This window comes from Spermophilus citellus, assembly GCF_964194105.1.
Source record: "Spermophilus citellus genome assembly, chromosome: 4".
Taxonomy (NCBI): Eukaryota; Metazoa; Chordata; class Mammalia; order Rodentia; family Sciuridae; genus Spermophilus; species Spermophilus citellus.
Window position 1 is genome coordinate 135,940,389 of NC_138185.1, and position 15,640 is coordinate 135,956,028.

At 34.7% G+C, this 15,640-nt stretch overlaps 1 protein-coding gene across 3 annotated transcripts in view; it reads left to right on the plus strand.

The window, feature by feature from the left end:
* The window catches only part of UBR1 (ubiquitin protein ligase E3 component n-recognin 1), a 147,484-nt gene that overhangs the window by 38,946 nt on the left and 92,898 nt on the right, over positions 1–15,640 (plus strand). For all 3 annotated transcript variants that reach the window (XM_081291719.1, XM_081291718.1, XM_081291717.1), the window contains exons 5-6: positions 5,431–5,561; positions 8,967–9,105. In XM_081291719.1, coding sequence (XP_081147845.1) covers positions 5,431–5,561; positions 8,967–9,105 — 270 coding nt within the window. The remainder of the gene's footprint in view (positions 1–5,430; positions 5,562–8,966; positions 9,106–15,640) is intronic.

The following is a 15,640-nucleotide window of genomic DNA, read 5'->3' on the forward strand; positions in this document are numbered from 1 at the left end:
TGGTTCAAAGTCAGCCTCAGCAAAAGCGAGGTGTTAAGCAACTCAGTGAGACCCTGTCTCTAAATAAAATACAAAAATATAGAGCTGGGGATGTGGCTCAGTTGTTGAGTGCCCCTGAGTTCAATCCTTGGAAATCTCCCCCCCACACACACACAAAAAGAAATATATCCTTTGATAATTTTCTCAATTTCTTTTAGGGCTATTGGCTTCAAATCATGTTTAATATTGAAATATCAATGTATTATGGATAGAGATAAGACAGATGAATGGGGTAATTGGCTGTCTACTAAGAAAAATAAGTGAAGCTTAATATCAGATAGTTTCCACAAACATCAACGATTTACCAGGGATTGAACCCAGGGTCCACTTAACCACCAAGCCACACCTCGAGCTGTTTTTTGTATTTTATGTAGAGTCAGGGTCTCACTTGATTGGTTAGGGCCTTGCTAAGTTGTTGAAGCTGGCTTTGAACTTGTGATCCTCCTGCTTCAGCTTCTTGAGCCTCTGGGATTACAGGTGTATATCACCATGCCTGGCAGGTATTGATTTTTTTTTTTTTTTTAAAGAAAGAAAGTTTGTATTAAATAGTAGAAAATATGGGTGATTAGAAAAAATAACTTTGAAATAGATTGGGCCTTTCTTTGAGTTTTGAAAAATTCAGAAACCATTAAAAGGAAAAGATTGATAACTTAAACTCCATAAATGATTTACATCTTCTTTATAGCAAATAGCTAAATCATGAGATTATGACAGACTGGGAAAAATATTATGCTGTGTTACAAAAGATAATGGTCCCATGTTACAAAAGATAGTGGTCTGTTGTTAAGAAAACATTGGTTTTTCTGTGTGTCTACACTGTTTGAGTATTTATTTTTTTATTTATAAAACTCTAAATTTAAAGGAATTATATTTGGAGAAACAAAACATGCTTCCTTTCCTTGAGTAGACTACAACATCATGGCCTCTAAAACAAATGTCCTTGGTTGGTTTAGTTTATAATCACCACACACTACTAGCTCTGTGACAGTGGAAAAGTTATTAAATCTTTATGCTTCAGTTTCTCCCTCTAAACTAGACTTTTAGCATCTGCCTCACAGGCTGTAAGGTTTAAATGAAATGATACATGTAAAGTACTTAGAGTATGCCTGGCATTTAGTAAGGACCCATTTAGGTATTGTCCCATCATCATTAAAATTATTCTTTTAATAATTACTTCTTTTCCCATTATGTGTACTTTTGGCACTAATAACACTTTATATTTGTATAACGTTTTATTTTGTTTTTTTAGAGGTGGAGTCTTGTATTTCCCAGATAGGTCCTGAACTCCTGGTCTCAAGTAATTCTTCTATCTTAGCCTCCCCTGGTATCTAGGACTACAGGCGAGCACAATTTTACTCAGCTTTTTGTATAACATTTTAGACTTAAAGTCCTTTCATATACATTACATTATTTTTTCTTCATTATTACTTTATGAGGTGGATTTAGTGGCCTCATTTTACACATGTGGAAACAACCTCAGTATGGTGATTTACTCCACTTTGTACAACTGGTCAAACCAACTAGTTGGGCTTGAAATTTCAGATCTATAGACTCTGGTCCCCAGTACTTTTTTTTTTTTTAAGCTTGGATTTAGAAATAATTTCAAATTTATAAAAAGTTGCAAAAATGACAATAGTACAAAGAATACTCACATACACATTACCCAGTCACTTATTGGATTAGTATTTTATCACATTTATCATTTAGCATTGTTTTGTGATTGCCTCCATTATTTTTAACTTATTTATCCCAAATGGTTATTTATTCATTTGACAGATATTTATCAAGTGCCTAGTTCTTGATTAAAATCATTAGATGTCTGTTACCTGAAATATTATCTAGTCTTAACCCTTTTAGTACATTCTCTTGTTTTTGTTTTGTTTAAAAAGCCCTTTTAATTCTGATTGTTTCAATTTCTTTCTCTTGATATTTTTTAAATCATGTTTGCACTGTGATTGTGTGTGTGTATGTGTTTGTGTTGGCCTCAGGGCTTCAAGCATTCTAGTCAAGTGCTCTACCACTAAGCTGTTATCTCCAGCCCTGTAGCATGACTTATATCCTCTTCATTCAGTAGTTGGTCTTTCAGGAAGTCTACTTTTAGACTTGAAGTAGCTGAGGAATTCTTAGGAGTTAGGTTGGCTCATTGAGTTTTTAAAACAGCACCCCACTTTGGGGTTTTCCTGAAATCATAAGACCACAAAACACTGTAATCAGTCCCAGACTAACCCAATCTTGGATTTTTTTTTGGATTTGTAATTAGATTCAGATGGTCTAGATATATACTGGAACTGATTCATAATCTGGAGATGTGAGAAAAGATATCTACCTACCTTATAGGTAGCACATAACTAATCAACCCAGGCAACACAAACAATCCTGTGTATTTAGCATTTTGCTTTCTTTCTGCTTTGGTGAACGTGGAATCTATATGCTGCCAAATGCACGGCATTGTGCCAAACATAATGGAAATTTACCTAGTGTAATTAGACCTGGCTGATACTAATAGCCAATCACCCAGCATTTGACAATATCTTTTGAAGAGAGGCTCCTTTCCCATCCATGTAAAAGCAGTTTTTCTCTAGTTTTGCAGTGTATTTCTGCTTTTTTAATTTATTTATTTTGGCTTTTTTGTTACTTTTATTTAAGTTATAGTTCTTTTGTTCCCTCTAATTGACCTTGTTTTCTAAGGTGTAGATGCTTTTCTTGAAAATTTCTTACATATTCACCAGATTTCTTCCAAAGAACTCAAAGCTTCTGATACAATATGGAAACAATGAATAGTTTCTTTTAACTCTTCAATTTGAACTAATTTCATGAAGAATTACAAGGAAATGCTGAGTGGAAAAAAGAAACAGAAATGAAATGGACCAGTAATAAACCTAGAACCTTTGGCACTCTTTTTATCTCTCTTCAACAAAGGCTTCTGAACAAAATCTCTAGAGAGAAGATGACCTGTTAAAGAGGCAGTATTAAAGTGTAAATGAGTAGGTTAGTGGTTTGTGATGATATGGTCTATAGGAATTCGAATAAAATTTGTTAAAAGCCTTATACTGAATCAGTTTTATTTTTTATTTTGTTTTATTTCATTTTCATATGCTGAAAGAGCTACTATACATATTTTTCCTATTTATTCCACTTTTAAAACAGCTTAGTGAGATGTAAATTGCTTACATATAAAAATTCATTTATTTAAAAGAATATAATTTAGTGGTGTTTTTAGTATATTCACAGTTTTGTAATCCTCACGATAATTGTAGAACATTTTCATCACCCAAGAAGAAATACTACTACCCATTAAAATGTCGCTATCCATTTCTCCCTACTCCCATCCTTAGACAACAAGTAATTTACTTTCTGATTCTTTAGATTTGCCTCTTGTGGACATTTTATGAAAATGCAATCATGAAATATATAGTCATTTGTGACTGGTTTCTTGCTTTCTTTCTTTTTTTTAACAACTAATTCTTTTTCCTTTTCTTTTTCTTTTTTTAAGTTGTGGATAGACACAATATTTATTTATTTCTATGTGATACTGAGGATCTAACCCAGTGCTTCACACATGCCAGGCAAGCACTCTAGCGCTGAGCCACAACCCCAGCCCTGTGATTAGTTTCTTTTACTTAGCATAATGTTTTCAAGATTCGTCCACGTTGGGGCTGGGGATGTGGCTCAAGTGGTAGCGCGCCCGCCTAGCATGTGTGAGGCACTGGGTTCGATTCTCAGCACCACGTAAAAATAAAATAAAGATATTGTGTCCACCTAAAACTAAAAAATAAATATAAAAAAAAAAGATTCATCCATGTTGTGGTATTCTGTCTTACAGCCATGTATTCTGTTGCATAGATACACACCACATTTTATTTATCATTACTTGATGAACGTTTAGGATGTTTCTACTTTTGTGCTATTATGAATTATGATGCTATGAAAATTTGTATATAAATGTGTGAACATATATTTTCATTTCTCTTAGTTATATACTGAAAGTAGAATTTCTGTGTCATGGTAACTATACTTAACATTTTGATAAACTGCCAGACTGTTTTCCACAGTGGCTGCAGGCTTTTTTATGTCCACCAGTAGTATATAAGAGTTCCAGTTTTGCCACAGCATGACTAACACTTATATTTTCGGCCTTTTTGATTATAGCCACCCAACTAGGGGTGAAGTGGTAGCTCATTATGGCTTTGATTTGCATTCTATAATGGCTTATGACATAGAGCATTCACATGCACTATTTCAACAGATTTGCACATAGCCACTTCGTAAAAAGGCAGATCAAGTATTAAAGACATTTAAAAGATAAGGAACTGGGCTGAAGATGTTGTGGAGAACACCTTTTATTAATGTTCTGTAATGAACATAGCATTGCACCTTTTATCAATGTTCTGTAATGAACAAAGCATTGTTGTTGTGGAAGTTAAAAGACCCAGGTTTTAATTTTCCTTCTCTTTACAGGCTCTTTGACCTTATCTTTTTTTTTAATTATAAAAATCTCATTAAATTTGCCATTTTAACCATTCTTAAGAATACAGTTCAGTAGTATTAATTATATTTACATTGTTGTGCAATAGATCTCAAGAACTCTTTTATCTTTCAATACTAAAACTCTGTACCCACTACACACTAATTCCCCCTCCTCCCAGCCCTTGGCAATCAACTTTCTACTTTTTGTTTCTGTGATATGACTACTTTCTATGGTTAAGATACTTCATCTGAGCACAGTCATAAAGTTGCTGGCTGGTTTACTTATCTTCTTCTTCTCCTTTTTTTCTTTCTTTCTTTCTTTTTTTCTTTTCCTAGTACTGGGGATCAAACTCAGGGCCTTCCTTGTATTAGGCACATACTCTGGCACAACATCTTCAGCACAACATCTTCACATGTGAAGATTGTTCATAATGATATTAAGAAGCAAATAACCGGGCTGGGGTTGTGGCTCAGCGGAAGAAGGAACTTCTTCAAAGATAAGGAGAAGTTCCTTATCTTTTAAATGTCTTTAATACTTGATCTGCCTTTTTACGAAGTGGCTATGTGCAAGTCTGTTGAAATAAATTATGACTACAGTTCTTGTGAGTTAAAAGGGATAATCAGTTATTGCATGAATTTTCCTAACCAAGCTTCTCTGGCAGAGAAGAACATTTTTATAAGGGAGAATATTGGTGAAGGTGGTTCCATGGTTCTGCCTTGGCGTCTTGTGTGATCTGTAACACCAACTTGGCCACAAGAAGGTAAACCAAACTGATAGCAACTTTCTTGAGCTCATCTGAGCAACTCTTTCCTGGAAGATGTGTTAATAAACTCACAAAAGTGATTGCTTTAAATAAATAACATTATCATCCTCTATGTTTACTTGTATACAGTCTTAGTCTGGTTTTCTCTACTTTCTTACAGAATTTACGTTGTCCATTGAGTGAAGAGGTTATTGTTCAAGCCAGGAAAATATTCCCTTTGGTGATAAAATACATTGTAGAAATGACTATATGGGAAGAGGAAAAAGAACTGCCTCCTGAATTGCAGATAAGGTAGGGAAAATTGTTAAAAGGGAAAAGTTTAGTGATGATTGTCTATATTGCAAATAGTGTTTTTTTTAAAGACCTTTGAACTTTTCATTTTCTTCTTCTTCTTTTAATGTTTATTTTTTAGTTGTAGTTGGACACAATATCTTTATTGTATTTATTTTATGTGGTGCTGAGGATTGAATCCAGGGCCTTGCACTTGCTAGGCGAGCACTCTACCGTTGAGCCACAACCCCAGCCCGAAAACAAGTGTTGAATAGCAATTTTTGTGGTTATTTGCTTCTTTTTTTTTTAAATTGTTGACAGACCTTTATTTTATTCATTTATTTGTATGTGGTGCTGAGAATCAAACCCAGTGCCTCATACATACGAGGCAACCGCTCTACCACTGAGCCAAAACCCCAGCCCTCTTTCTTTTTTAACATTTACTTTGTAGTTGTAGTTGGACACAATACCTTTATTTATTTATTTTTATATGGTGCTGAGGATCAAACCCAGGGCCTCACATGCGCTAGGTGAGTGCTCTACCGCTAAGCCACAACCCCAGCCTGGTTATTTGCTTCTTAATATCATTAGGAAAAATATATAGTGATTAACTCTTGGAAATATTTTCAAAATGTTTCTTTACATGAGATGTTTTGGTAGACACCATACAGAAGTTAAAGAGGAGTCTGTTAAGGGCTTTGCATTTATAGGGTAAGCCAGTACTTTGATAGTTTTGTTCTAAGTTTAGCCACAGATCCCAGTAAGTAAATTGTTTGATTCCAACAACTAGGTTTCCCAAAAGGTTTGTGAACAAATCGGAATGTTGGAACAATATTTCTCTCATTAGCCCTGATCTTTAGCTTTTTTTCTAATCAAGAAAGGTTTGGGGCTGGGGATGTGGCTCAAGTGGTAGCGCGCTCGCCTGGCATGCGTGCGGCCTGGGTTCGATCCTCAGCACCACATACAGATAAAGATGTTGTGTCCGCCGAAAACTAAATAAAAATTATTAAAAATTGTCTCTCTCTCTCTTAAAAAAAAAAAAAAAAGAAAGGTTTGATGGTGAGGGTGAGGAAGTAGATCCTTCCCTGTGCTCTGGTAATGGTATACTAGAATTATTGCAGTTGTAGGGAATTAACTATTTTTTTTAGCTAAATCTCAGCAATTTCTAACAGCCATGTCTTTGGTTATAGTAAGAGCTGCTCTTAACTTAAAAATGAAAAAAAGGAAGATATAATTGAGCCTTGTGGGAATTTTTCTACCTGTGTAATATTCAGAATTTCACAAAATCATAGCACAAATCTAAATTTAGTTGATCTTTGAGTTTACTAGGGCTTTTTGCTTATTTTGTTCAGGAGAGAGAATTAAGAATATTAGTTCATATATTGTTTTTTCTCTTGTTGGTCTATAAACTTCTTGGAGAAATTATATCCACAAATATTTAATTTCAAATAGGTGATAAAGTCAGTTAAACCTTTTAAGAAACTTTGTGTCAGTAAACATAATTGAAGCCATCTGCCTACCCAAAATGGAAGAGTTGCTTGAATATTATTTTGTAATAGGTAGCACTGGTCTCTGGATTCACAGATCTGAGTTCTAGTACTGCTTATTGACATATGCCACTGCTTATTGACATTGTGACCATGAATGTCCTAATTTGTTTGAGTCTCTGTTTCCTACACTACGTGTAAGAGGGCTGAGATAGTCTGCTTCTTAAGAGTTATAAAGATCAATTGAGTATGTTATAAAAGCATATTATAAATTCTTTAAAATCATAACATCTGTAGCCCATAGCAGCTGAGACTTGAACTCAGAACCTCCTAAGTACACATTCTATGACTGAGCAACATCCTCAGCCTGTTTTCTTCTTTATCCATTACTAGAGTTGACATCTTTAGATTTTTAAAAAATATATTTGTTTTTTAGTTGTAGTTGAACACAATACCTTTATTTTTATTTATTTTTATGTGGTTTTGAGGAGCGAACCCAGGGCCTCTCACATGCTAGGCTAGCAGTTTATTGCTGAGCCACAACCCCAGCCTAGTCTTTAGATTTTTAAAAAAGCAACACAGAATTTTCTTTCTTTCTTTCTCTCTCTCTCTCTCTCTCTCTCTCTCTCTCTCTCTCTTATGTTCCCTTGGTATTGGGGATTGAACCTGTGGGGCACTTTACCACTGGCTACATTGCCAACCCTTTTTATTTTTTTATTCTGAGACAGAATTTTGCTAAGTTTTCAGGGCCTCACTAAGTTGCCCAGGCTGGGCAATTTGATATTCTTTTGTCTCAGATTCCCAAGTTTCTGGGAACACAGGCATGTAGCTCTTTACCTAGCTGTTTTATATTTTTAATGATATCCTCATGTGACTTTTGAATATAAATATTATCCTTTTCTTAGAGATGGACAAGGTACTGTCATTTCAGCAAGATTAAGAGAGTATATGACATGTTTGAGGTACTACAACGAAAATGGGAGTGCTAGCACTTTATACATCTTTACCAAAATATCTCTAAATGTACTATAATGTCAGTTCACTTAAATAAAAGTTATACATAAAATAAATATAATAAAATTCAGGAAAAATTAAATTTTAATAAAATCTGATCATATATTGTTACCTGCTTGAAACTTCTAAACTGGAGCTTGAAAAAGTATCCCTCTTTATCAGAATGCAAGGTAAACAGAGAGTGGTATATAAGGCATAGTGGCTCTAAAATAAAATTTCTAGAAGTAAGAAAAATTGGAGGAGGGGCTGGGATTGTGGCTTAGCGGTAGAGCACTCGCCTAGCACGGGCGGGACCCGGGTTTGATCCTCAGCACCACATAAAAATAAAGGCTCTGTGTTGTGTCCATCTACACCTAAAAAAGAAAAGAAAAACTGGAGGAAATACATGGAAAAGGTAATACTATTATTAGTTAGTTTGTTTTGAGATTGGGCCTCAATAGCTTACACGGATGGTGCTGAACTCATAGGCTCAAGTCATCCTTCCACCTTATTCTCCCAAGGAACTGGGACTATAGGCGTGTGCCACATGACTGGCTAGGATTTTTAAAAATTCCATTGTACTATTCAACTTAAGATCCTTTCCTGCTGGGCAAAGTGACACATACTTGTAATCTCAGTGACTTGGAAGGCTGAGACAGGAGAATCACAAGTTTTGAGACCAGCCTGGACAACCTTATGAGACCCTGTCTCAAAATAAAGTAAAGAGGGCTGGGGATGTAACTCAGTGGTAAAGTGCCCCTGGGTTCAGTCCCCAGTACTTCAAAAAATAAAAATCACCATTTCCTGTATCACTATTGCAGTATTATTTTCCCACAGGTATGAATCTATATGCTGCTTTAGTATAGATGTCATATATTATTTTTGTCTATTTTTATCTTTTTCTTTTACTTGTTGCAGTATCTAAATGTGTCTTTTTAATTAAAAGGGAGAAAAATGAAAGATACTATTGTGTCCTTTTTAATGATGAACACCATTCTTATGACCATGTCATATACAGTCTACAAAGAGCTCTTGACTGTGAACTCGCAGAGGCCCAGTTGCACACCACTGCCATAGACAAAGAGGTTTGTAGTCACCATTTGAATTATACTTCTGTCTTACATTAGTTTCCTGGGAGTGTTGATGGAGCCCTTGCCAAGTCCCTCAGTATTGTGTTAAGTATAACTATTTATTTCTTACATCTTGCATAAATTGGCTAGAACTTTGATTTTGGGTGTTTATGTTTCATAGTTTTAGATAAGGATTTGTAACTTCCCTCTTTTTTAATTTTTTTTTTTAGTTGTATATGGACACAATACCCTTTTTTTAAAAAATTTATTTTTATGTGGTGCTGAGGATCAAACCTGGTGCCACACATGTGCTAGGCAAGCACTCTACTACTGAGCTACAACCCCAGCCATCCTCTTTTATTCTTAATAATTAGAAACTTACCAAATATGTTTGACAATTATAGGTTAAAATGTCAGTTTAGGGTTAATCTATTCCTGTAGAGTTATTTATTGAATGAATGAATGCATGCATGAATTAAGAAATGATGATCATTTCTGAGATTTTTGACATGATTTGTTTGTATTATCTGTGAGTAATATTAATTCTATGGCTTAGCTTTTATTTAACATCCATCCAAAAAGAAAATGGATTCTTTAGGTGATAGAAGTGTTTAAAAGAAATATTAATTTAACCCCTGCCCTTGAGAGGAATAGAATCTAGTGGAGGAAGAAACATTAGTAACTCAAAACTTTCCAATTTTCTTTACTTTCAGTGCTGGGGGTAGAACACAGGATCTCATGCATGCTAAGCAAGCATTCTACCACTGAACTGCATCCTCTGAACAAAATTTTCCTATTTATATGTGTGTGTGTGTGTGTGTGTGTGTGTGTGTGTATGTGTGTTGTACTGGGATTGAACGGGCTCTTGCACTGAGCTATAAGCCCAATCCTTCATATTTTTTGTTTTGAGATAGGGTCTTTCTAAGTTGCCCAAGCGTAAACACCCCCCTGACTTCCCAGTTGGTGGAATTAAAGCTGAGCATTCCTACATCCAGCTTCCATTTTTCTAATATACTTATTTTTAAAAGGTGGCTTAATATAGACAGAATAGGTGATTAGTTTCCCTTCTCTGTGTTTCTTACATATGTCTTATTTGGTGGCATATTATAAAGAAAGGGCAAATGAGAAAAAAAGAAAAGGATATGAACATTTAATAAAATTGGCTAACATTTGCCAAGCATTGACATATTTCAGACATGGTGTATTTGAAGATCTCATTTGGTTTTGAGAACAACCTTTAAGATAGGTACTGTCATCTCTGTTTCATAAACCTATGCCCAGAACCTTGAGGTTAAGAGGATCAATATCTTGGCACACATACAATTCATTCCAAGTACATAAGAATTCTGGTTAGAATGATGCCTTTAATTTTAATATTCAGCCTGGGTGTGGTGGCATATGCCTATAATCCCAGCCACCTGGTAAGCTGAGGCAGGAGGATCACAAGTTCAAAGCCAGCCTCTTAGTGAGCCCCTAAGTAATTTAGTGAGACCCTGTTTTAAATAGCAGGGGTGGGGGGTATGGCCTGGAGATGTGGCTCAGTAGTAAAGTGCCCCTTTTTCAATCTGTGGCTCCAAAACAAACAAAACAAACAAATTAAAAAACTTTAATTTTCATGTGAATCCTACTAGGATTTTATTAAAAATGTAGATTCTTATTTAATGGATTTGATGTGGTGTAGGCAGTTTTTCATTTCTAACTAGTTCTTGGTGTTTTAATGGCTGCCAATGCAAGGATCATATTTCAACTAGTGTGTACTTTCTCCAGCATTTCTTTGCTCAAGGGCTAAAGAGACCAGTTGTCACTGATATTATCTGCATATAGACATCAACTGAGTTTTCTCCTATATTTTGAATGGTCTTTAGTTTAGGCATAGTTAAGGGAATATAATAATTCTATGTTAATGGTTAATTGGCCTCAGGTCAATTGTATTTCCAGATTAAATATTTTTTATACTCTGTGGTTGGTTGATTCTGAAATCAGATTTATTTTAAGGAAGTGAAGAGCCTAAGAATTTGAGTGGGTTTGAGGAGGAATGATGAAATGTATATTTATTTACAGTTAAGAAGATTGAGAAAAAGAGATTGGTCAGGCAGTCTTGAAAGAAGACAAGAAAGGTGAAAACTTAGGAAGCAAGAGAAGAATGAAAGGAGAAAAGATGGCTGAGAAAATAAGAGGTGGTTGGGAAAGAGTAGCTATAAAAGAAAGAATAGAAGAAGACGAAAGAAAACAGTGAAGTGATTCATTTAACAAATATTTTCTAGTCCTACACAGTGATATCAGGTTATGCCAGGTTTTAATGTCCTTATTAATATTGTTACACTGTGTTTATAGGTTATAGAAGGAGCAATAAAGTTTGGTCAGGCTGATGATTTTCAACTACTGTTTGAACAAGGGAAAGTCTACTTGGATTTTCACAATAGTTACAAAATGTATATATATACCCTATCTTTTTCAGAAAGCTTGAAAGGAACTCACAAAGGCTTAACAAATACTCTTTCAATACTCTTCTTTTTTTTTAATTTTTTTTTTTAGCTGTTGATAGAACTTTATTTATTTGTATGTGGTGCTGAGAATCGAACCCAGTGCCTCACACATGTAGGCAAGTGCTTCACCACTGAGCTACAAACTTAGCCCTCAATACCCTTCTTCTTTTTTTTTAAAAAAAAAAAGTTTTTAAGTTGTAGATGGACAAATACCTTTATTTTATTAATTTATTTTTATGTGGTCCTGAGGATTGAACCCAGTGCCTCCCACGTGAGAGGCAAGCATTCTACCTCTGAGTCACAATCCCAGCACCATCAGTACTCTTCTTAAGGGGAAAAAATGTTTTGTTTTTGTCCTTATAGGAATTTGTTTACTGATAAAGTGAGTATTAACATATAAGAAAGAAAAAAAGTTGAAACAACTGAAATTGCCTATCCCTGTATTGAGAATACAGTATCCCTATCCAGTGGTCCTCTAACTACTGCTTGAATACTTAGAGAGTTTGGTTCTGTTGAACAACACATTCATAGAAGAATTTATTTCCATGTTCAGTCAAAATCTGTCTCCATGTAAACTAACTCCCAAAAGACCTTTTGTTTTCAGATGGCAGCCCATGAAGTAGTTTAGTAAATCTGTAATTTCATATTTACTATTTCTGCTTTCTTCTTTTTTGGCTGTTTGTCTTGTGATAATAAGCTCAGTCTGGTCAAACTTTCCTTCTCTTCATCTGCTTTCCTTGGATAAATGTCACCTTGTCAAAGACTCTCTTAAAATATGGTACTCAGTCAGTTCACTAAATATTTATATAGTCTTTTTTTTATTAGTTGCTCAAAACATTACAATGATCTTGACATATCATATATCATACATTTGATTCAAATGGGATATGAATTCTTATTTTTCCCACGTGTACAGATTGCAGGATCATATTGGTTATACAGTCACGTTTATACATACTGCCATACTAGTGTCTGTTGTATTCTGCTGCCTTTCAGTTGTATTCTGCTGCCCTTAATATTTATACAGTCTTTAGAGGAAATATAAAGATGAGTCAGATTGTTCTCTGCTTTCAGAAGATCATTCTCTGTCATTCTCATGAAAGAGACATTCAAAAAGATTTTAAAGATGCAATGATGCTCTTTCCCAATCCACATTTTGCCATCTTACATACAAAATTAACATTGCAGATTGTAAGAGAAAATCTTGGTGAATATTGTAAATATCAGGGTGTATTATTCCTGTAGAATTACTGTGAGCTAGCATGATCCTAGTACTCTAAGAAGTAGGTAACCCCATGAGATGAGTTGGCTTGGGAAGGTATGGACCTGGAATTTGTTAGTTTTCAAATGTAATGGAAAGATCTAGGTCTTCCAGTGTCTTTGTCTTATTTATCCCTTTTCCTACCACCATTTCCTCCTCCCATTCCCCCCCAACACAATTTTTTTTTTTTTAAATTCATTGAAAAGGAAAAATAAAACATGAGATAAGGTATGCATATTAAACTAAAAAAAAAAAAATAGTTGGCCAGATAGGTTGTATTGCAATTAGTCTGTTTTATAAATCTGTAAAGATGTATAGTTGTACATGTGTATACCTATTATAATTAGTTGAAGAGGTTTTTTGTTTGTTTGTTTTTGGCCAGCCCAAGCCTACTAAATTAAAAAGATGGGAAAAGGGGACTGGGTCTGTAGCTCAGTGGTAAAGCACTTGCCTTGTATATGTGAGGTACTGGGTTTGATCCTCAGCATCGCATAAAAATAAATAAAGATACTGTGTGTTTATCTGCAACTATATATATATATTTAAATCTAGAGACTAGTATCAACATTATTTAAAAAAAAAAAAGATGGGAAAAGGAGGGGAAAGAAATGCCCATGTATTGCACTAGGGTCATAGCTCAGTGGTAGAGTGCTGCCTAGCATGTGTGAGGCACTGAATTCGATTCTCAGCACCACAAACAAACAAACAAGTAAATAAATATCAATCCATCCATTCATTGAAGGAGAAAGAAGAAGAAAGAAATGCCCATGTATTTTAAAAAATCTGGGGCTGGGAATGTGGCGCAAATGGTAGCGCTCTCGCCTGGCATGCATGTGGCCCGGGTTCGATCCTCAGCACCACATACAAAGATGTTGTGTCCGCCGAAAACTAAAAAAATAAATATTAAAAAATTTCCTCTCTCTCTTTCTCTCTCTCTCTCTCTCTCTCTCTCTCAAAAAAAAAAAAATCTGCCTTTCTTCAAATGATATACTTCCATCTTCACCTCCCTCCCATTATTTTGTCATTTAAAAAAATGTAATGATGACAAAATCCACATAACATAAAATTTACTGTTTAACATTTTTTATGTGTACAATACAGTGGTGTTAATTGTGTGCACATTATTGTGCAACACATCTCTAAGAACATTTTTATCTTATAAAGGTAAAACTCTGTATCCACTGAACAACACTCCTACAAGTCCCTGGCAGACACCATTCTACTCTAAGAATTTGACAGTTTTGATATATAATTGGGATCATGCAGTGTTTGTGTTTTTGTGTTTTGGTTTATTTCACTTAGCATAATGCCCTCAAAGCTCATTCATATTGTAGCATATAACAAGATTTCCTTCCTTTTTTAGGCTGATTAATATTCCATTGTATACATGTACCCCATTTTGCTCATACATTGATGGACACAGATTTTTCCACATTTTGGCTTTTGTAATAATGCTTTTATGAACATGATCATACAAATATTGGTTTGAGCCTTTACTTCCAGTTCTTTGGGTTATATATCCAGAAGTGGAATTACTAGATCAAATGGGGATTTTATGTTTAAGTGTTTGAGGAACTGCCATACTTTTTTCCACAGCAACTGTACGGTTTTATATTTCTTCTAGCAGTGTACATGTATGCTTTAGTTTATCTACATCCTTGCCAACATCTGTTATTTTTTGTTTTGTTGATAAGGACATGTCATATATCATACATCAACATGTCAACCTGTTGCATGTGAAATATTCCCAGTCTCCCTGTTTATTTTGAGATCCACTGCTTTAGGTTATATTGTTTATTCTTTTTAAAATAAATTTCATATAGCTTTGTTTTTTGTGCATTTTTTTCATTGTTATGGCAGCCTTAACTGGTGTAATTAACATTTTAATATATTTGGGTAGGTTTTTTGTTTTTTGTTTGTTTGTTTGGTGTGTTGTTTTTTGTACCCAGTATTGAACCCAGGGGCACTTAACCACTGAACCATGTCCCCAGCCCTTTTTATATTTATTTTGAGACAGGGTCTCACTAAGTTGCTTAGAGCCTCACTAAATTGCTGAGGTTGGCTTTGAACTTGTGATCCTCCTGCCTTAGCCTCTGGAGCCATTGGGATTACAGGCATGCATCACCATGCCTAGTGTCTGTTCTTACCATATATACTAAGGAGCTGAAGAAGGAATATTGTAAGATGGTTAGAATTATGTACTGTGGAAATGGACTGCCTGTAATTGATATCTGGATCTACCATTTATTAACTTTTGGATTTGAAGAGAAAGTACTTAATCTTTCTGTGTCTTGGTGTTCTCTCTAAAATAGGGATACCTTCCTTATAAGATGATTATAAAGGTTAAATGAGGAAGATAGTGCTTTCTGATCCTTTTCACATGGCACATATAAAAAATGGTAAAATTTTATAGGTAAATAAAAGTTTGAGTTACCAGGAACTCCTATATAGACCTTATTTAGCTCACTCCAGGGGTGGAGGAATCATTAGCCCATCCACACCATTAATGGATGACAAGTATATTAATAGAATGTATGTTGAAAAGCTCTAAATTCATTCATGAAAATGTGAATTTATTTATTTACAATTATAGTAGGAGTTTAGTAAACCTAAGTTATTATTACCTGATAAAAATAGGAAATACACTATAATAAGTAAAGAACTAGCCAGCACCCTAAATTATAGAATTCTCTTTTGGAGGTTCAGATGCTTCAAAAAGGTATTAAGCATGTATTATGTATTATCCTAGAATCAGCCAATTACTTAGAATTGACAGCTCATTAGATCTGTGGGCAATATATTA